Raw genomic sequence first — 20,207 nt, forward strand, 5'->3', positions numbered from 1 at the left:
TCTCTCAAATAAATAAATGCATTTAAAAAAAAGATCAATAGACAAATGACTATAATTGTGTTTGATGCCTCAAGAGGTTTATGTACAAAGTAGGTGGACTAATACTGCATGCGGGAGTCAGGAGACTCAGGAGATTTCTCAGGAGAATGGAGAGGAAAAAGAAGAAACCTCATGTGTGAAGGGTCCAGTGGGTAAGAGTTAGGCACATGTGAGAAAAAGCACAAAATCAGACTTACCGCTGTATCTCGGGCACTGGGACAGCTTTGTGGGAGTTGAGAGAGAAAGCCTGGATGAAGTTGCCCGGATTCAGGTTGAGAAGCCAGTGCAGCCCCACCAGAGAGTTTGGGGCACAGAAGTCGGTAGGCAGGCACTGACTTGGTCAAGTCCATCTTTTAACAGAAAGCTCTGGGGAAGACAAAGAAGATGGACTGTGGGCAGGAGAGTTAGGAAGGTTCTTTGTGGCCCATCCTTGTCATAATTTCCACTGAAATAAAATGTGCCTCTCTGGTAGTGGATTATGCCGCATGCCAAAAGTATTAGGTAAGTCTCAGTATAAAGCAGCCCTGAGGGTAGCTCAGCTGTCCAGTACTTTGGGACCCCCTGTTTCTTTCCTGAACTGGGGAACCCTAGCTCCCAAGCAACCCCTTAGTTCAGGCTCCCAGGGGTAGCACCACTCGGTCTGTTTCAGGGATACAGCGGTTACAGGAGCAAACCCAAACAGTCATGGTTCATGGTGGAGATCAACAGGCCCAAGGGACACAATATTCTCAGCCTCCCCTTGTGAACAATCCCCTTCTATGCTGGGTGGGATTTCCAACCTGAGGAAAAAAACTGACCAATGTCTGGGAAGAGAGACTGTCATAGAAGGGTAGGGTCAGGGCCACCCCGGAGCCAGGATGACGGCAATATGAGGCCCAGACACTCCAGGGAATCCATGAGGCCATGGAGAGAAAACATGAGGGAAGGCAGGGCTACAGTCTGCCCGGCCCAGCTTCCTCTTTCATGAGCTCATGGTGAAAGCCAGGCCAGGCAGGAGGGTGCCAGAGATTGAGCGAGCGTGTTTTTTCCCTAACTTGGTTCTGAGTCACACAGGCACCTACCCTTCCCAGAAAACCACTTCAGGGCTCACCCCCTGGCAGCCAGTCAAGCCCCAGCGCTAACACGCGAGACAGCCAGGCAGGAACTGGAGACCTGCCAGCCGGGAGCACTCATCCCACCCGCAGAGGCCTCTCCCAACCTTCAAAGAAAAGACCCTATGGCAGCCGTGTTGGAAGTAGGAGGGAGACTTAGTTTAACTTTTGAGAACCCATGGGAGATGTTGTTGAATCATGGGGTTGCAGAGGAGGGAGAGAGCCTTTAATCTAAGCAGTTGACTTTACAGATCAACTCATCCAGTAAATACAGGGTGTCTGAAAAAGCAGGACAAAGGGGGAAATACTTTATTTGTTGCACTTTCCCCTCCCCCCCCACCTCTTCTGTGCTTTGAATTAAATCACCATCATACTTTCCAATGCTGATATGGGAGCGCTCTACAGAGAGAGGCAAGCTGCTTCCCATATGAAGTCCCAGCTCTGCAACATTAATGGATTAAAGGGCCCTACATTCCCAGCCTTTGCAGGTGGCTGGTAGTGATGGAGAAGCACAGTTTTAGGCACTGAATACAGAGCAGTGAACAAGATGGTTAAAGTCCTGTTCTCATGAAGTTATTACCCGGTAGGAAACTGAGGCGAAAGGGTGGAGCTACAGCACGGGGCCCTGGGAAGCCAGCGTTGGCAGAACAACAGGCACACTGGGTCCCTTCTCAGCTCCCCCACTCTCAGCAGCCTCCAGGGAATTTGGGTTGAGTTGAGCTGAGCTAGGAGGGGCCAACCTGCATCCCAAGGCAGGGGATACCGTGTTCTCTTGTGACCTTACCTTGGTGCTCCACGCATTCTTGCCTTCCTTTTGCATCAGGGAAAACTGCCAGGAACTGATCTTGACCCTCCTAAGGCCCGAATCGTTGTTTCTGATGGCCATTTATTAACTCGCTGCCAAGAACTCACCACCCCACCCTACCGCCATACCTCTGGCAAGAATTGTTCCAATGAGAACGTGTGCGCATAGGGCCAGGGGAAGGGTATTTAAAATCAGTCACATTGGCCCAACAAGAACTAGGAATGCAGAAGTCTCTGCTTCTTTGGAGAAAAGAAAAAGCCACAAAACCTGCCCTGAGATGGAGAGGGAAGGAAGGGGCGGGGGATGAAAACAGAAAGAGAAATTCTATCTCCTGATGATCTTAGCAGTTGGAGGCTATTTTGTCATCCTGGTCTCCTGCTCCCGGGTTAGCTCACTGCTGCCCACATCCCCTCCAAAGCAGCCCCTCCTCGTATAATACTAATAATGGCCGTCACAGAAGAAGCACCTGCTATGTGCCTAGGAGCATACACTCGTATCCTTAAGCCTCACCTTAAACCTTAAAACCAATATGCCCACTTTGCAATTGAGGAGACATTTTCAGAGAAGTAACTGGCCCAGTATCATGTAGTTAATAGGTAGCAGAGCCGGAATTTAAACCCAGTTTCCTCTAACACCACCAGATTCTAATATGCTCTTTTTTGCTACACCATGTCTCCTGTCTATCACAAATCCATCTCAAGTCAACAAAGTTACTGAGCATCTACCAAATGTCGGGTGCCACTGAGCTTTCAGTCTCTATTTCCTGAGTCCCCTGACTCCAGCCCTCTACCTGTTTCCCTTTTTCAAATGCTCCCACTTCTAAATATCTGTCTCCTTCCCATTACCCTTGTCCCCCATTCTAGACTTCGGTCAGCAATGTAGCAGTACTCTAGGTGGGCCGGCAGGCATGACTCACTCTTATGCTAGGGATTTACAGAGTGAGAGCCAGTGCTTTGCCATCCATCACCTGCTCAGTTATTCCCAATTTAATGGCAGAGCCTCCTGAGCCACAGTTGAGCATCCAGCATCTCCTCTTTGGAGAGGAAGCATTTGGTGGGAGGTGGGTGGGGGAGGGGGAACCTCTGAAAGGACACACACCTGGACAAACAGACACCTCTGGGGGTGAAGGATAGCTCCTCAGAGGAGATGGATTTAAGAATATTTGTCAACCTCCTACTGGGTGAAAGACCAAGTACTGGAGATACCACCAAGATACCATGAGAAAAAGAGCGGACGTCATCCTGTATGTTTATGGAGATTATATTCCAGTGGGGGGAGACAAACAACAAAAAGTAAACAAATACATAAAATGATTCCCCATGCAGCAAGTGTTGTAAGAAAATGAACAAGGGGCTAAGAAAGAGGTTGGTGGGAGGTCAAGATCACAGGTCAAATGAGGGAAAGGAAGGATCACAGCAATCCTGGGGAAGATGGGGAGGAAATGAGGAGCCGTGAGAGCAGTGAAATGGAAAGGGGCCAAGGGCCCGTTTCCCTAGGATTCAGGCAGTGAGAACTGGTCCAGCTGCTGGTCTCAGCCCCTGGCCCTTCCTGGCCTTAACTCATCCCCCAGCACTCACCCCCACACCCTTTCATTGGCTTAATGATTCACTCTCAACCTTTCCCTAGCTTCCTGTATGGGGGGGTGGGGGCGGATGAGGCAGAGCCCTGGGTCTCTGAGGGTGGAGGAACAGGGATGAGATTGGTTGGGAAGGAATGGCGAGTAGTCTGAGTTTTCCGGTTCTTCTCTGTCCTATTCTGGTCTTGCTACAAAGAAAGGTCTCTTTGTGCCAGGAGGACGGTAAAGATAACTAGGCCCAGCTGGAGGCCCAGATTCCAGATGTGGGAGGTAGTGGTGAAACAAGATCCTGACATCCCTCTTCAGTTCCCCTCCCTGCCAAATGCCCTAGAGAAATTTTCCATCATAAACAAGTTGTGCATTCCTGACCTTGGGTGCCCCCCACCCTGCCTCCCACCAAGCCATGTCCTTCCATCATCACTCTCCCCCCCACTCCCAATTTATATCTGTGTGAGCATGTATGTGGGCCCATCCACATATGCAAGTAGTCTTGTATTCGTGTTAACCACTGTGTAGTGTGCAGGTTGCCTTGGAATAAGGGTGCAGGTCGGTGTGCAGGCTCACTGCTTGAGTGTAAAAACAATGATGTTGGCAGGTGTGAAAGGCAGGTATGGGAAAGGGATGTGTCTCTGTAGAGGAGGTGTGTTTTCTGCTGGTCAGGAAGAAGTAGGTAACACATGAGCTTAGATAGCAGCAATGGGTATAAAATAAAGCAACATAGAGGCCCAGGTAGCAAGTTGTATATACAGCAATAATGTATCTATTGGAGTCCAAATGTGGGGATGTCCCTATTTGCATCCCACACATCCTTGCTTGAGAAATGCCATTAGGTGTTCCTTGTTTGGTGTGTAAGAATTGTCCCAGCTGTTCTTAAGATGCTAAAAATCTGTATGTGGGGTTTGAAAGAATGTATCTGTGTCTCAAAGCTTAGGGTGACCCAGCCAGGGTGAGAATACCATATGTGCATTTATCGTTCTGCATTTCCAGCTTTCATTTAACAAGACTGTTGAGCAACTACTACAGGTAAGGCACTGTGCTGGGTTTCATGCAGGGCACAGAGACACGTGTGACACAGCCTGTAACGGAAGAGATCATACGTGTACTCTGCGTGCACCAGGCATAATATGATCTGGAGTAAAGACCTGAGCCAGATGCCTTTCAAATCCCTGGAGTCAGCCTTGATGCCTTCATGCTCTTACTGTCAGCACCCCACTCTCCACACTCCCAGGTTCTAATGATTCCCATCTCATTGCTAACTCGCTGTGGTCTTATGCTAGGGATGTCTCTTACTGCCACCCTGCCTCTTGTTTCCCTCTTCCATGGCCCATCTCAGGCCCTTGTTACCTTCCACCTGAACCCTTCCAATAGCCTCCTATTCCCTGCCTCAGTGTCTCCCCACCCAGGGCATACTTGTCATCCTACTTAGTTCCCAGCTTGAACTACCCTCCTTTTATATCCTTCCGTGACCCACAGAATCCAGCATCTAGAGTCAAACTCAATCTCCTGGCCTGGAGCTTCAGCTAAGCTCTCCCCACTCTGCCCACCTCCTTTCCAGAATCATTACTTCCCACTACTCCTTTACAGGAAACTTACTGTAAGATTGTTTTTCTTGTGATTCCCCAAACACATCCTGTACTTTTCCAGCTCAAGGCCTTTGCTGATTCCATTCTCTTCCTCACAGTCATCTTCCACATCTGACCCTGTGGGATCCCACCCTGTGAACCCACTGTTCAAAGTCATCTCAAATGCCACTCTTCCATGAAGCCTCACCTGATTGATTAGCAGATGGGAACCCTAGTTCCTTTGGGTCTCCCCTTTACACTTAGTGTTCAGCTTCCTTAAGACCCTCAGGAGAGTTCTCCTGGTCGGCGTCCCTCCCCACGCATAGGGTGAGGTGCCGCTGAGTCAGCAGCCCACACACTGAAACCAACCTCAGTATTTTCAACAGGGGCTTTTATTTTTTTTTAGGATTTTATTTATTTATTTGACGGAGACAGAGCGAGAGAGGAAACACAAGCGGGGGGAGCGGGAGAGGGAGAAGCAGGCTTCCCGCTGAGCAGGGAGCCCGATGCGGGGCTCGATCCCAGGACCCCGGGATCATGACCTGAGCCGAAGGCAGATGCTTAATGACTGAGCTACCCAGGTGCCCCTCAACAGGACCTTTAACAGGGTGCCTGGCACCAGTAAATGCTCAAAGGATGTCAAATCGTGTGTCCATGAGCAGCTGTCTCTAAGGCAGTTATGAAAATACACCAGTTCTCTTAAGTTATTACCATTACCACATTTGCATAATGTCTCACAGTTTAAAATGGTCTTTACATAGATAGTGTTATTTTTTCTACTACGACAAGGACAAATCCAGGTAGCTGCTAACCTCTTGCCTTTGTTTTGTGGCACCAGCCTTACGTGAGCTTTTCTGCACACATCTTCGTAGGTAGCTTTATTGTGTTGCCCCTGCGAAGTCTCTGCACTTTTGCTCTGTGTATGTGCACGGCAAAGGGGAGCAGGATAGGACACCCCAAAATGTGCCACCTTGGCATGTGAATTATTTTGAGCTGAAGGCAATCGACACCCAGCGGACTCGGGGACAAGCTTTTTACCTCTCCCTTAACTGCCTAGAAGAATTTAGATAGGGTCCTGAACCACAAGGACAGCTATTACCAGAGATAACTTTTTATCTAAAAGACTTACATGCTTGGCGGGGCAAACATCTGACTCCCAAACATCTGCCGGTGAATTGCCCTCCGCCCTTTTGAAGCCCCAGGCCCCTGTTCCGTTCCTTAGCTCGAGATGGCATATAAACCTCAATTGCCTTTGAATCTCAGGGCTTCTTGGGCTCCTGAAGTACATAATTAAATCTGTTTTTCTCCTGTTACTTACATCAATTTAATTATCAGACCAGCCCAAGAAGCTAGAAGGAAAGGACTATTTTTTCTACCCCTACAATGTGGTGTGTGCTGAGGCGGGCAACATCAGGTCTGTGTGTACTAGTGTGTTCGTTTCTCTGTCTTCTTGGCTATTTCTGTAATGACTTTCCTCTTGGCGTGCGTGTGTTTTCTATGTGTAGCTACAAGTGTATGAATGTGCGTGTGTAACCGTAATTCCTTGACTCTGCTAGGTCACTATTGTCCCAGCATGGCCAGATTTGTCAGTCCGCCTGCCTCCCCAGAGATGGGGCCAGTGGCCCAACCACCTCCTAAGCTCTCTGCTGGCCGCTCTCCAGCTACCGCATGCCCTGACATGTGCCTGCGCCCGGGATCTCACCCACCCCACTCACAACTCACACACTCACAACACACACTTCAGCGCCTAGGTTGCACAGGCCAAGTCACCACCCCCTCTCTTTGCTTAACCGTCGGAATTTCCAGCTTGCTCCGGCCACCGCTCCCAGCGGCGGGTGGAGTCGAGAAGGACCCGCCCAATTCTGGGGCGCACATAATTTGCTCTGCACCGCTGCACGTCCGCAGTCGGCCTTCCGCTCCGCTCGGTGCGCCATGTGTCACTCTCGCAGCTCACTCCCTACCATGACCGTCCTGCGGGCCCCGACCCCAGTCTCCTCCGCCAGCCCCGGACCCCGGCGGGGCTCTGGTCCTGAGATCTTCACCTTCGACCCTCTCCCGGAGCCCGCGGTGGCCCCTGCCGCGCGCCCCACCGCCTCCCGCGGGCATCGGAAGCGCAGCCGTAGGGTCCTCTACCCACGAATGGTGAGTGTAGTGGAAGTGGGCAGCCGGAGGGGCAGGGGGAACGGCCGGACGCCGGGGTCCTCAGCTAACCTGTCGCCTTTGTTGTCTCTCTTCAGGTCCGGCGCCAGCTGCCAGTCGAGGATCCGAACCCTGCCAAAAGGCTCCTTTTTCTCCTGCTCACCGTCATCTTCTGCCAGATCCTGATGGCTGAAGAGGGTGTGCCGGCACCGCTGGCCCCGGAGGACGCCCCCAGCGGCGCAGCTCCCGCGCCCACCCCGGCGCCCCCGGTCCTCGAGCCCCTTAATCTGACCTCTGAGCCCTCGGACTACGCTCTGGACCTCAGCACTTTCCTACAGCAACACCCGGCCGCCTTCTAACCGGGACTCCCCACATCCCCCCACTCAAGAGAGTCCGAAGAACCAAAGAAACACCAGGTGTACCTGGTGCGCGAGAGCGTATCCCAAACTGGGACTTTCGAGGCAACTGAAACTCAAAACACTGCCGCGGAGACGCCAGCCCGAGCCTGGGATGAAACGAGCGCCGACACTCCGCACCGACACTCCCGGGCTAGGCCGCCGTGGGGAAGAGCGTCATTAATTTATTTCCCACTGATCCTAATTAATATTTATATGTATTTATGTATGTCCCCCTAAGTGATGGAGGGGTGTATGTAATATTTATTTTAACTTATGCAGGGGTGTGAGATGTGCCTCCCTGCTGAAAATGCACTCTTGGTATTTGTTGAGCTTTGTGGGAAAGTTGGGAGGCTGGGCGCTTTGGTTCTCTTTCAGAACGAATGGAAAGGTCCTCGATCTGGGAGAGCGCCCGGGCTGAAAGTCAAGGATGGTGGCGGGTCGTAGTTTAGGGGCTAGTATTCCGTCTTCCAGGATTTCAACTCCTTGGATCTACTGCGTGAGGCTTTGGCGGACCATTGGGGATAAGGTCCTTGGCCTTCGATCTTCTCGAAGTTGCCCCCAAGGGGTGGCTAGGGTGTCGAAGGTCGGTGGGCTGTCAGCGGGCGGCTGTGGGGTCGCCCGGTATGTTCTGTGAACACAAATAAAGTCGATTTACTGTCCGTCATCTGAGTGTGCGAATCTTTGCTCGCGGCAATTCCCCACCCCTCCCCGCCTTCCGGCGCTAAGGGCGGGCGGGCGGAGCAGAGGCCACGTCCCCGGCAGGCGCTCCGCCCCAGGTGACCGGATGCGGTCTTCGTTGCCCAGTGTGCGGTTTTCCAGTTACCGCGGGGCAAATCAGAGATGGGTCAATCTCCCCGGCCCTGGGTTGCAGACTCACGGGGGTCACGTCCCGCTTCCCGGGGCGGAGCTCCCGGCCGGGGAAGGGGGGCGGCGGGGCAGCCGGCGTAGGCCCGGCGGCAGGCGGGCCGCTGACGCGAGCGCGGCTTGCCGGGAAAGGGGCGGGGCGGAGGGTGTCCCGCCGCGGGGGGCGGGGTCGCGTCTGCCGCAGGAACAGGGTGCGGCCGAGTGAGGGGCGCGAGTGTCGGCGGGGCTGGCTGGGAGGCCGTCCCCTCCACCCTCCGGACAGCTCCTCCGCTCCCCGACTCGGTGCGAGCCCCGGCCGGGCCGCCGCCAGCGTGCGGGAAGGTGGGTGGGGAAGGGAGCTGTAATCGGACTGCGGAGGAGCAGGCAGGGTGCCGCAAGGTCTGCGGGCCTCTAGGCGCGGGAGAGCTTTATCAGAGGAGCGAGAAACTCCTCACCGAAGGCGGGAGGGGGCAGGGGGGAAGGGAGTGGCCGCAAGCCGGCGGGGGGCGGAGGGAGCCGCTGGGGATCTGTGCGACTTAACAGGGAAATGCCTTAGCGGACCCACGGGTGCGGAAGGGACTGGGCCCTGGTGGCTGGAGATTGGGCGAGACTGACGGGAAAGAGAGAACGTTCACTCCTGTGGACCCCGCCCGCAAAGGCTTTCTCTCCCTTTCCTCCAGCTTCAACCTGAGCCATGTTTTTCACCTGTGGCCCAAATGAGGCCATGGTGGTCTCCGGTAAGTAATGTTCTCTTCTCAGCCAGTGCCCCCCAAACTTGCGGTCCGGCCTCTACCCCTTACCCTTCTCCCTACCAGCTCCCCAGGCCCGGGCCTTCTGTCCACCCCCCACCCCCTCCACACACACACCCCACCTCCATGGCTGCAAGCCACCCACTTGTGATTCCCCGTGCTACCCTTCCAAGGCCCAGACTGCCTCCCCTCCAGCTCCCAGCTTTCCTTGTGGGGATTATCCCCCCCCCCACTCTAGTTTTTCAGTCTTCCATATTCTAGCCCTGCCCCTGCCAGTGCGGTTTACTGCCCCGTACCTTGCAGGTTTCTGCCGAAGCCCCCCAGTCATGGTGGCTGGAGGACGTGTCTTTGTCCTGCCCTGCATCCAGCAAATCCAGAGGTAGGTAGAAAAAGAACCAGGGAAGGGGAACCCCAGTTTTCTCTCTTTTCTTTTTTTCTCACTGTCCACTCCTTCTTTTTCCCATAGGATCTCTCTCAACACACTGACCCTCAATGTCAAGAGTGAAAAGGTTTACACTCGCCATGGGGTCCCCATCTCAGTCACTGGCATTGCCCAGGTGAGGCTTTCAGAGCCTTTCCCCCCTGGAGTCCATTCCCTCATCACCTTCTTTGTCCCCAGACATTAAGAATCTTCTGACCATGGCCTTCCCAACCTCTGGCTGCAGAGAAATGTCTCTGCTAAGTCTCACCTTCTCCAGGGACTCCCAGGGCACTTGACTCTTCCATTCTCTTCCTGCTTCCTACCTGGTTTCATGAGACCTTCACCACATTTTCCCTATCCCTACTCTGGTTACAGGTGAAAATCCAGGGGCAGAACAAGGAGATGTTGGCAGCTGCCTGCCAGATGTTCCTGGGGAAGACGGAGGCTGAGATTGCCCACATTGCACTGGAGACTCTGGAGGGCCACCAGAGGGCTATCATGGCTCACATGACTGTGGAGGTGGGCTTGAGGGCAGGGAAGGATCTGGAAGAGATGTCAGAGTGAGTGGCACCTAAGGACCCTGCTAGTCTCTGGGAGACAGTAGACAGGACTGAGAGCTTAAGTTCCTCCTTCCCACCATTCTGTTACCCTAGGAAATCTATAAGGACAGGCAGAAATTCTCAGAGCAAGTCTTCAAAGTGGCCTCCTCAGACCTGGTCAACATGGGCATCAGTGTGGTTAGCTACACCCTGAAGGACATTCATGATGATCAGGTAAACTTAGGTGGCTGATCCTCTCCAGTTCCCTGCTCCCATCTCTTAAACCCTCCCAAGGATTCTGATTGCTGCTTCTCTCTCACAGGACTATTTGCACTCCTTAGGGAAGGCTAGAACAGCTCAAGTCCAAAAAGATGCTCGGATTGGGGAAGCAGAAGCCAAAAGAGACGCTGGGATCCGGGTGAGAGAGATTCCACTTGGGGGATCACTTGGTCACTGTGGGCTTCTTGGGCATGCAGCGGGAGAGGGGATGGAAGGGGCACAACTGAGTGAGGGCTCATAGAGCCGGGTCGGCAGAGGAAATAGATGAGGCCACATGCAGGGGAGCCTGGTGAGGAGCAGGCTCTCCCTCCTGGGGCCTTCTTCTCCCTGCTCTAATTTCCTCTCTGATCGCCGTGTGGACAGGAAGCCAAAGCTAAGCAGGAAAAGGTGTCTGCTCAGTACCTGAGTGAGATCGAGATGGCCAAGGCGCAGAGAGACTATGAGCTAAAGAAGGCTGCATATGACATCGAGGTCAACACCCGCCGAGCGCAGGCCGACCTGGCCTATCAACTTCAGGTCAGAGCTCTCACACTGGGCAGTTAGTTCCTCTCAAGCCCTCCGACTTAGCCCGCCACACTTTCTCATATTCTAACTCTGATCCCTTTATGCTGGCTCTACATTTCTGACCCAACTCCTCCATATCAGGAAGATTTGAAAGACCTAAGCATTTCAGTTGAAAAGCAAAGTAAAGGCCAAGAAGGGATATGGTCAAGGATGGGATCATATGTTTGGGCAGATTGTCCCCTGGGCAAGGGCACCTGGAGGAGTGGCTGAAGCAGAGCTAAGATCCAGCCCATGCTCCACACTCACCATGCTATGCGAGGTGGCACCTTTTTCTGATTTTCCGTGGCTCGTAGCAGCCCTGGTGATCCAAGAAGGGCATGGGGAAGGAAAACATGGACTTGGGCTTTGAATCCTGCGAAGTGAGATATGGGCAGCCCTTGATATTATAAGGTGGCATGGTCAGTCCTCATTGTTTGCAGATTCTGTATTTGAGAATTTGCGTACTCACTAAAATTTACTGGTAACCCCAGAAACAGTCCTTGTGGCACCTTTGTGATCATTTGCAGACATGCACAGAGCAATGAAAAATTTGAGTTGCCTGATGTGCATTTGAGGTTGAACAAGATGTTCTGCCTTCTTGTTTCAGCCCTAATGATATAGAGTGTCATTTTCACAGTATATTTACTGCTACATTTTTTGATTTTGCTGTTTAAAATGGGCCCCAAACATACTGCTAAAGTGCTAAGTATTCCTAAGTGCAAGGAGGTTATGATATAATTTACAGAGAAATTACATGTGTTAGATAAGCTTCTTTCAGGCATGAGTTATAGTGCTGTTGGCAGCAACTTCGCTGTTAATGAATCAACAATGTATATTACATAAGGTATCTTTAAACAGAAACACATATAGCAAGGATATATACTGGTCTGTCGTGAACAGGGGCTCACAGGAACCTAACCGTGTATTTCCCCTGATAGCAAAATAAGTATTTGCTAATTCAGTATTCATGGCTACTTTATAGAACAGATCTACCATGAATAATGAGAATCAACTGTACTTTGAGACCTTCACCCAAAGGATAGCAATATTAGGAAATTTGTTTTTGCCAAGAGTTGGTATAGCCTTAAAGGATGATGAAGTACAAAACATCTTTAGTTTATGATGTTGAGTTCCTGGTGGTTTGACAGGCAAATGAGTGTGGCATAGTACTTGGCTCCTCAGTGTGGTCTGCCTACCAGCAGCATCAGCATGGCTGTGGAGCTTATTAGATACAAAATATCCAGCTCCAGTCCTACTGACTGAATCAGAATCTGCACTGATTTTTTTATTTTTTATTTATTATTTTTTTAAAAAAAATTTTTTATTTATTCAATTGAGAGAGAGCAAGTAAGAGCATGAGCAGGGGGAAGGGACAGAGGGAGAAGCAGGCTCCCTACTGGGAAGCCCAATGCGGGACTCGATCCAGGACCCTGGGATCGTAACCTGAGCTGAAGGCAGACGCTTAACCGACTGAGCCACCCAGGCACCCCTGCATTGATTTTTTTTTTTAATTTTTTTAATGTTTTATTTATTCATGAGAGTCAGAGAGAGAGAGAGAGAGAGGCAGAGGGAGAGGGAGAAGCAGGCTCCCCGCAGAGCAGGGAGCCTGATGCGGGACTCGATCCCAGGACTGCGATCATGACCTGAGCCGAAGGCAGATGCTTAACCATCTGAGCCACCTAGGTGCCCCCCTGCATTGATTTTTTTAAAGTAGGCTCCACGCCCGACCTGGGGCTTGAATGCATGACCCTGACATCAAGAGTTGCATGCTCTACCAACTGAGCCAGCCAGGTGCCCCTAGAATCTGCATTTTAACAAAATCCCTAGGGGATTCATGTATACATTGTAGTTTGAGAAGCATTAACATAGTGGAAACCATTAGCTTGCGTGGTCCTTAACTTAAATAGACTTTCCTTATCTGTAAATCAAAGGATTGGGTTGGTTTTGGCTCTGTTCCAACTTTTATCAGTTCTTTATTTTGTGCCAGGCTTTGTGCTAGGTGCTTGGGGAATTAAGGATTCATTCAACAAATACCTATTAAGTGCCTGCTATGTGCCAGACATTGTTTTGGAAGTGAGGATGTAAGTATGAATGAGACAGAAAAGATTCCTGCCCTTGTGGAGCATATATTATAACACAGGAAACAGCTAATAAGTAAGTAAATAACTTTCATAGGTTCTAATTATCTTGTTCAAGTGCTATGAAGGAAATATACAGAGTGATAAAAAAACAGTGGAGAGGTACCATATTAGGTTGGGGGCGATCCAAAAAGCTTCAGTGTGGAAGTGATTTATGAGATAAACCTGAGGATGAGAAGGAGCCAGCAATGTAAAGAGTTGTGGGCCAAGAGCATTCTAGGCTGTTCAAATAGAACTTTCTTTGATGATGGAAATGCTGTAAATCTGTGCTGTGATACTGAGTGCGTGAAATGTGGCTTGTGGAACTGTGGCTAGTGAAATGTGACTGAAGACAGAATTTTAAATTTTATTTAATTTTAATTAATTTTAAATATAAATAGCCATGTGTGGTTAGGCAGAGGACCATCACATGCAAAGGCCCTGAGGTAGGAAAGAGCTTGGTGTGTCCCAAGAACAGAGAGGGGGGTTCTGATCTGGTGGGGCTGGTATGCTGTGAGTAAGATGGTGAGGCAGGCAGGGCCAGGTCACATAGGGTTCAGGTGGCCGTGTTGGAGACTTAGAAGAGCATTCAAAGCCCAGTGGAATGCTATTGGAGAACTTGAAGCAGGGAGGTGCCATGGTCTAATTTACATTTTTACAAGGATCAGTCTGGCTGTTGTGACTTGTGTCACAAGTGTCTCTTGTGTCACTTGTGTGACACTTGTGTCACTTGTGTGACTCTTGAAGACAAGAGAGGAAGCAGGAAGATAAGTTGGAAGCTTTTTCAGAGATGATGGATTGAATAAATACAGTTAATTGCACTCCCTCTAAAACCTCACTAAAACCACACAGAGTGATTTTTAAAAAGAAGAAGGAGAAGGCGAAAGCAGATGGAGAGAATAGGATCAGAAGGAACAGAAAGCATAGTATCATTTTGGAAGCCGGAAAGACATCAAAATTGACTAAGCCAGTGGTACTTTATCAGTGGTGGGCACGATGTGACCATTGAATGCTAAATGCTGACAGCCTCCCCTAACCCCCTTACCGCATTTGGCCCCCAGACACTCCCATCTTCCAAAGAAGTCATCAGAAGACTGTGCCGAGGAACATGACCAAAGCGAAAGACTTTTAAGGGTTCTGAATCATGGGTTCCTCAGCAGATGACCTGCCCAGATCACCGTAGAGTAAAGCTTGGAGTAAAGCTCAAACTCAGCAAGCCTCACCCACATGCCCACAGTCACCCACATGCCCACAGTTTCCTTTCACTGTTTAGACCTCCTTCACTGTGAGCAGCCAGCCAGGGATTACCTGATATATGAGGGAATCCTGCAGTGTTAAAGTCTGAGAGTAAAACCACGAACAGCAAAACAGTTTGGAGGATACATACTATGAAGGGAGAAGAAAACTTAAAAATTTTTTTTTAATATTCTTAGTGAGATAAGGGAAGAATTCACATCTAGAAAATCAGGGCATAGAACAGAAAACAAAAAAAGAGCTCTTAGAAATCAGTAGGATGGCAGGAATGAGGGGGAAAAATCACAGTGAAGAAATTCTAATGAATCTATGGATTTATTAATCTAATTCTAATAGTCTAATTGTAATAAATTTATTAATCCTGATCTACAGATTTATTAATCTAATAAATCAACAGAACAAAGAAAATGGGAGGAAAATCACCAATGGAAAACTTTTTTAATGTTTATCTGTTCTGAAAGGTATGACTTTCTAGATTGAAATAGTCCACCAAATGCACAATAAAACAACTACCCTGTGAAATTTCAGAACATGGAGAATAAAGAAAGGATCTAAAAGCTTCCAGAGAGAAAGAACAGATCACAAAGGGTCAGGCATCAAAATGACTTCAGATTTCTCAAGAAGCTTGAAGACTGTGGAGCAATGCCTTCAAAATTCAGATAGAAAATGAATTCTAACAATAACCTGTACTCTGTCATTCAAATAGAAAGAATAAAAATCTCAGAAAAGCAAGATCTCAAAAAACTTATTGCCCATATACTTCTTCCAAGGAAGCTACTGGGGGTTATTTTATCAAAAGGTGGGCCTAAACAAAGGGGGCAGGAGGGGCTCCAACAGAGAGAGATCCTGCACACTGAAGGAGAGAGCAACTAGTCCAGTTTGGAACCGGTCTGAAATTTTAGGGTCAGAGATAGCACAGGGGTGCCATATCCAGAAGCACCTTTCCTCTGGAGTGAACACGTGGGTGCAGTAAAGGCAGGGGCATCATCTCTGCTATTGATAAGACCCACAGGGATGATGGTCCATGGCTGAGCCAGAGCAGTGGAGCAGTAAAGAAGCATGTACCTCTCTGGTACCTCTCCTCACCAAAATCTTGGCAAGAGCCTTCAGATCTCTGTACTCTACAGGAATAAGAATTTTAGTATATGTGCTGCCGAAGCGAGCACTGTACTCTACAGGAATAAGAAAATGAAATATGCCTAAATAGGAGGAATTCTATATGTACTCGTTCTTGTCAGTGTTTAGAATGTCCCCGGAAGAAGAATACAGAAGAAGCTGGTTATAATGGTTGCCTCTGGGGAAAGGAACAAGGTAGTTTGAGGAAATAAGTGGACAGAAACCTTGCTTCTCACTGTTCATGTTTTTTCTTTGAATGTGTACCATTTACAAAAGATAAAAATGAAAAAGATACATACCCACCCACCCCACCCCCCCACCGCCAAACCAGTAGGAAGCTATTGCAGGGAGGGCTGGAGTTGATGGTGGCTTGCAGGAAGGTCACAGCAGCACAGATGGAGAGAAGTGGATGGATTTGAGTGAGGCTGGAGGTGGAAGACGGCCACCATGCATCAGAGCCCTCCAGGTGCTCATACTCTAGAGAGGGACACTGCAGAGAAATAGACTATTATGGGAGCTCAACAGAGGGACATTTAGCCTGGCCTGAGGGAGAACAGGGACCAGATGCCAGCCCTATCCAGCTCTTGATGCCGAGTTGCTTGGAAAATGTCCTACCCTCGATGCTGCCTCTGAGGAGGATCAGGCCATCCCCCAAGCCATGATTGGGATCCATATGGGAAATGGACTCCACTGGGCTGGCTGAGCCCACCAGGGACTGATTTCATGTACCTGCTCTATTTTTATATCTCACCCTGGAGCCCTGGCCCTGGCTTCTCTCCGTGGTGCCTGGGAACTTGCTCTTCAGCTCTGATGTTGAGCATTGCTCCTACCCAGGTGGCCAAAACTAAGCAGCAGATCGAGGAGCAGCGGGTACAGGTGCAGGTGGTGGAGCGGGCCCAGCAGGTGGCAGTGCAGGAACAGGAGATCGCCCGACGAGAGAAGGAGCTGGAGGCCCGAGTTCGGAAGCCCGCGGAAGCTGAGCGCTACAAGCTGGAGCGCCTAGCTGAGGCAGAGAAGTAAATGCCCCCTCCCAGGCCCCATCCTTGTCCTTCACCACCTGGGTGCCCCCATATGAAGAACTGAGGCCCTCACTGCCTGAACTTCTCCGGAACTTGGGTTACAGGGGCCTGTGTCTCTCCAGGGGGCCTGCCTTTCGCCCTTCCTCAGCGCCTCCCCCCCACGTCCCTTTCTGTGCCCAGGTCCCAGCTGATTATGCAGGCTGAGGCAGAAGCTGAGTCTGTGAGGGTGAGTTAAGAGGTGGCTCTTGCTGGCTTGTGGAGTGAGTGGGGGTTGCTGTTTGAGCTGGGGTTTCTTGTCCTCAACTACACCCATCAGTACCACAGTTGCCTGTACCGTTCTCAGATGCGTGGGGAGGCCGAGGCCTTTGCCATAGGGGCTCGAGCCCGGGCTGAGGCCGAGCAGATGGCCAAGAAGGCAGAAGCATTCCAGCTGTACCAGGAGGCTGCTCAGCTGGACATGCTGCTGGAGAAGCTGCCCCAGGTCTGGAGGTTGTGTGTGCACCAGGAGAGAAACAGAACCAGGGATCGTAGGGTGGGGGGGAAATGAGGGGCTTGGGAAGAACCAGGCTAGGGGACTCTAGGTTAGGGGTGGGAATTATAAGCCAGTGACTGAAGTGAGGAAGAATGATCCTTACAAAGTAAAGAAGATCAAGGATCTTGAAGCCCAGGGTAAGGCGTTTTAGGAGGGGTGTGGTCAGGCCACAGGTGCTGAGTGGGCATCTCTCACCTACCAGGTAGCAGAGGAGATCAGTGGTCCCTTGACCTCAGCCAATAAGATCACACTGGTGTCCAGTGGAGGTGGGACCGTGGGGGCAGCCAAGGTGACTGGGGAAGTACTGGACATCCTGAGCCGCCTGCCAGAGAGCGTGGAGAGACTCACAGGCGTCAGCATCTCCCAGGTGAGGGTCTCTGGGGTGGGAGCTGTGGATTTTCTGTGAGTTTCTGGGTTCCTGGGGCATGTGATGCAGCAGGCCTAGTACTCGACCGGCACCAAGGAGGCTCGGGAGCCACCGACATTTTTGCTTTCTCTCTGCTAGACACAGTGCTAAGCTGCTGCTGCTGCTGCTTTTTTTTAAGATTTATTTATTTACTGCAGAGAGAGAGAGAAAGCGTGAGTGGGGGCGGGGGAGAGGGTGAAACAGACTCCCTGCTGAGCAGAGAACCTGATGCCAGGACCCTGGGATCATGACCTGAGCTGAAGACAGACACTTAACCAACTGAGCCACCCAGGCGCCCCCACAGTGCTAAGCTTCTACACAAATGGTTGGTTGTTTTTTTTTTTTAAATCAAACTATCCTTTGGGTGTATGGTATTTTACAAAGTAAAGAAACAACTTTCAATATGTTAAGGAACTGTGCCCCTGTCATACAGCTAGCTGGTAAAGCTAGATTTCAAAAACCCAGGCCGACTGTCTTCTAGAGCCTTGTGGTCACCCCACCAGTACAAGGAACTGGTTGCAGCCTGTTGACAGTTGATTCCAAGGCATATCACGGTCTTTCTTGGTGCCTGTTTATTCACCTATAGATTATGGTAGAGGTCAGAAAGCAGGCTCTGGAACCATACTGTTGTGGTGTGAATCCTGGCTCCAGTGCATGCTAGCTGTGACCTTAGACAAGTTAGCTATTTCTCTGTACCTCTTTCCCCACCTTAAAATCAGGTTAATAATAGCATCTACTCTATTGAATTGTTAAGGGGATTAAATGAGTGAATATTTTCAGTGTTTAGGATAGTGCTTGGCACATAACTATATATGAGTGTGCTTAAAAAGTTATATAGGGGTGGGGCGCCTGGGTGGCTCAGTGGGTTAAGCGTCCAACTCTTGGTTACGGCTTAGGTCATGATCTTAGGGTCCTGGGATAGGCCTGCGTTGGGCTCTACGCTCAGTGCAGAGTCTGCTTGTCCCTCTCCCTCCCCCTATGCTCTTCCCCCTGCTTGTGCACATTCTCTCTCTCTCTCTCTCAAAGTACCTTTAAAAAAAAAAATTACAGGGCGCCTGGGTGGCTCAGTTGGTTAAGTGACTGCCTTCGGCTCAGGTCATGATCCTGGAGTCCCGGGATCGAGTCCCACATCGGGCTCCCTGCTCAGCAGGGAGTCTGCTTCTCCCTCTGACCCTCTTCCCTCTCGTGCTCTCTATCTCTCATTCTCTCTCAAATAAATAAAATCTTTAAAAAAAAAAATTACAGGGGCGCCTGGGTGGCTCGGACGGTTGAGTGTCTGCCTTCGGCTCGGGTCGTGATCCCGGGGTCCTGGGATCGAGCCCCGCATCGGGCTCCCTGCTCAGTGGGGAAGCCTGCTTCTGCCTCTCCCTCTGCCTGCTGCTTCCCCTGCTTGTGCACTCTCTCTGTCAAAAATAAATAAAATCTTTAAATAAAAAAAATTACAAAAGTGAAAAGTGTAGAGCATACCAGTGACCTTAAGCTGGGTTCCTTGGATCCTTCTTGAGGCCGGCATTGAAAGCACTGAAAGATTAGGAGCTAAGGGGGGTCTGTGCAAGCAGGGCTCTAGCCCCCTCCACTCCTTTTTAGCGATTGTTGTTGTATATTGGTCCTAATTACTGCTTGACAAGAGGGTACAGTAGGGCGGCAGAAAAAAAAACATCTTATTAGACTTCTGGAAATGCATGTCCTCCCTGCAGCCCTCATCCAAATGAGGAGCTGGGAGAACAGGGTACATGGTTCCCAAATGTCATCCCTGTTGTCTTTTTACCAGGTGAACCACAAGCCTTTGCGAACAGCTTGAGCCAACCTTCGCCAATGCCTAGCTTCATGGTTGCCAGAATGGTCCCCATACTGCATGCAGAGCTGGCTTCCCTGAGCATGCCCTTGACAGTGGGATTTCACCCCTCATCTCCTTGCCGAATAGCCTTGTGCCTTGCCTTGGAGGGGAAGGGTTACTCTTCCCAACCCCACACTGCCAAGACTACCAGTCCCCCAGGGGTTCCGTGCCAGCCTTCTGATTATCCTACTCACACCCCCAATTTAACTTCCTAATTAGACTGTGTGTACCTATTGTCTAGAATTTTCCTGACCAAAACTGAGGGATGGCCTGGAGGTTCTCAACTTTGTCAAATCAATTGCTGTTAAAAGGTACCAGTGCTGATAAACAATTAACTTAATAAAGCAGAACTCGTTCAAAATGAATGCTGGAATGTAGCTTATTCCCTTCAATAGACTTTTGAGAATGGGAGAAGTTACCTTGTATACTGTTAAAATTGTACAACTTTTTTTCTGCAAAATTTGGTTATAGGCAGAAAAAGCATACTGAAATGGAGGAAGTGGTGAGACGAACTAGTCCCCAGAATTACTGAAAATAGGGCCAAGAAAAATTATAGACTTAAATTTCCAGGGTAGCTCTGAGATTTTGTGTTCTTAGAAGCATGTTGTATTAGGTGGAAGCGTTACTTTAGGATGGGACCATTAAGTGATATCCTCCACTGGTTATCTTTCCCTTATGTTAACTGAGAAAATCCCAAAGAGGAACCAGCAAGATACCATAACCCAGATGAACCCTGGGTGTGCTGCTATACACTGGAAGTGGGGGTAGTAGTAGCTTTCAACTCTGCATTTGCAAGATTGCCCTGGAGTACTGTTAAAATAGATTGCTAGTTAACTGGTTTCTGGTTCAGTACTTCTGGGTAGGCCTGAAGATCTCCATTTCTACAAGTTCCAAGAGAATGTTGGTCTGGGAACCACTTATGCCCTATTTTAACATTCATCT

At 50.0% G+C, this 20,207-nt stretch overlaps 2 protein-coding genes across 4 annotated transcripts; both read left to right on the forward strand.

Moving 5' to 3' along the window:
• The first annotated feature begins 6,898 nt into the window (after positions 1–6,898).
• Positions 6,899–8,274, forward strand: IER3 (immediate early response 3). Its single transcript, XM_025891235.2, has 2 exons — positions 6,899–7,215; positions 7,311–8,274. The coding sequence occupies exons 1-2, from the start codon at positions 7,006–7,008 to the stop codon at positions 7,569–7,571; spliced, it is 471 nt and encodes a 156-aa protein (XP_025747020.1). The 5' UTR covers positions 6,899–7,005; the 3' UTR covers positions 7,572–8,274.
• Positions 8,275–8,636: 362 nt separating this feature from the next.
• On the forward strand, positions 8,637–19,630 carry FLOT1 (flotillin 1). Of its 3 annotated transcripts, XM_025891272.2 has the most exons (13): positions 8,637–8,795; positions 9,134–9,190; positions 9,506–9,581; positions 9,669–9,759; positions 9,999–10,142; positions 10,277–10,396; positions 10,485–10,580; positions 10,805–10,957; positions 16,306–16,487; positions 16,671–16,716; positions 16,834–16,971; positions 17,225–17,389; positions 19,200–19,630. In XM_025891272.2, the coding sequence occupies exons 2-13, from the start codon at positions 9,148–9,150 to the stop codon at positions 19,227–19,229; spliced, it is 1,284 nt and encodes a 427-aa protein (XP_025747057.1). In that variant the 5' UTR covers positions 8,637–8,795; positions 9,134–9,147; the 3' UTR covers positions 19,230–19,630. The 3 variants fall into 3 exon arrangements, with proteins under 3 accessions (XP_025747057.1, XP_073733588.1, XP_073733589.1); XM_073877487.1 differs by lacking the exon at positions 19,200–19,630 and having other exon boundaries at positions 17,225–18,460; XM_073877488.1 differs by lacking the exons at positions 8,637–8,795; positions 9,669–9,759 and having other exon boundaries at positions 9,130–9,190.
• Positions 19,631–20,207: the final 577 nt, after the last annotated feature.

Source organism: Callorhinus ursinus, unplaced genomic scaffold, assembly GCF_003265705.2.
Source record: "Callorhinus ursinus isolate GAN/ISIS: 27379988/994484 unplaced genomic scaffold, GSC_fseal_2.0 scaffold26, whole genome shotgun sequence".
NCBI classification, from domain to species: domain Eukaryota; kingdom Metazoa; phylum Chordata; class Mammalia; order Carnivora; family Otariidae; genus Callorhinus; species Callorhinus ursinus.

Excerpts from the sequence above, each read along its gene's own strand:
- IER3 (XM_025891235.2), top strand. The coding sequence starts at position 7,006 with ATGTGTCACTCTCGCAGCTCACTCCCTACCATGACCGTCCTGCGGGCC. Across the intron at positions 7,216-7,310 it reads GGGTCCTCTACCCACGAATG|GTCCGGCGCCAGCTGCCAGT; the intron begins GTGAGTGTAGTG and ends GTCTCTCTTCAG.
- FLOT1 (XM_073877487.1), top strand. The coding sequence starts at position 9,148 with ATGTTTTTCACCTGTGGCCCAAATGAGGCCATGGTGGTCTCCG. Across the intron at positions 9,582-9,668 it reads TGCATCCAGCAAATCCAGAG|GATCTCTCTCAACACACTGA; the intron begins GTAGGTAGAAAA and ends TTTTTCCCATAG. Across the intron at positions 10,397-10,484 it reads AGGACATTCATGATGATCAG|GACTATTTGCACTCCTTAGG; the intron begins GTAAACTTAGGT and ends TCTCTCTCACAG.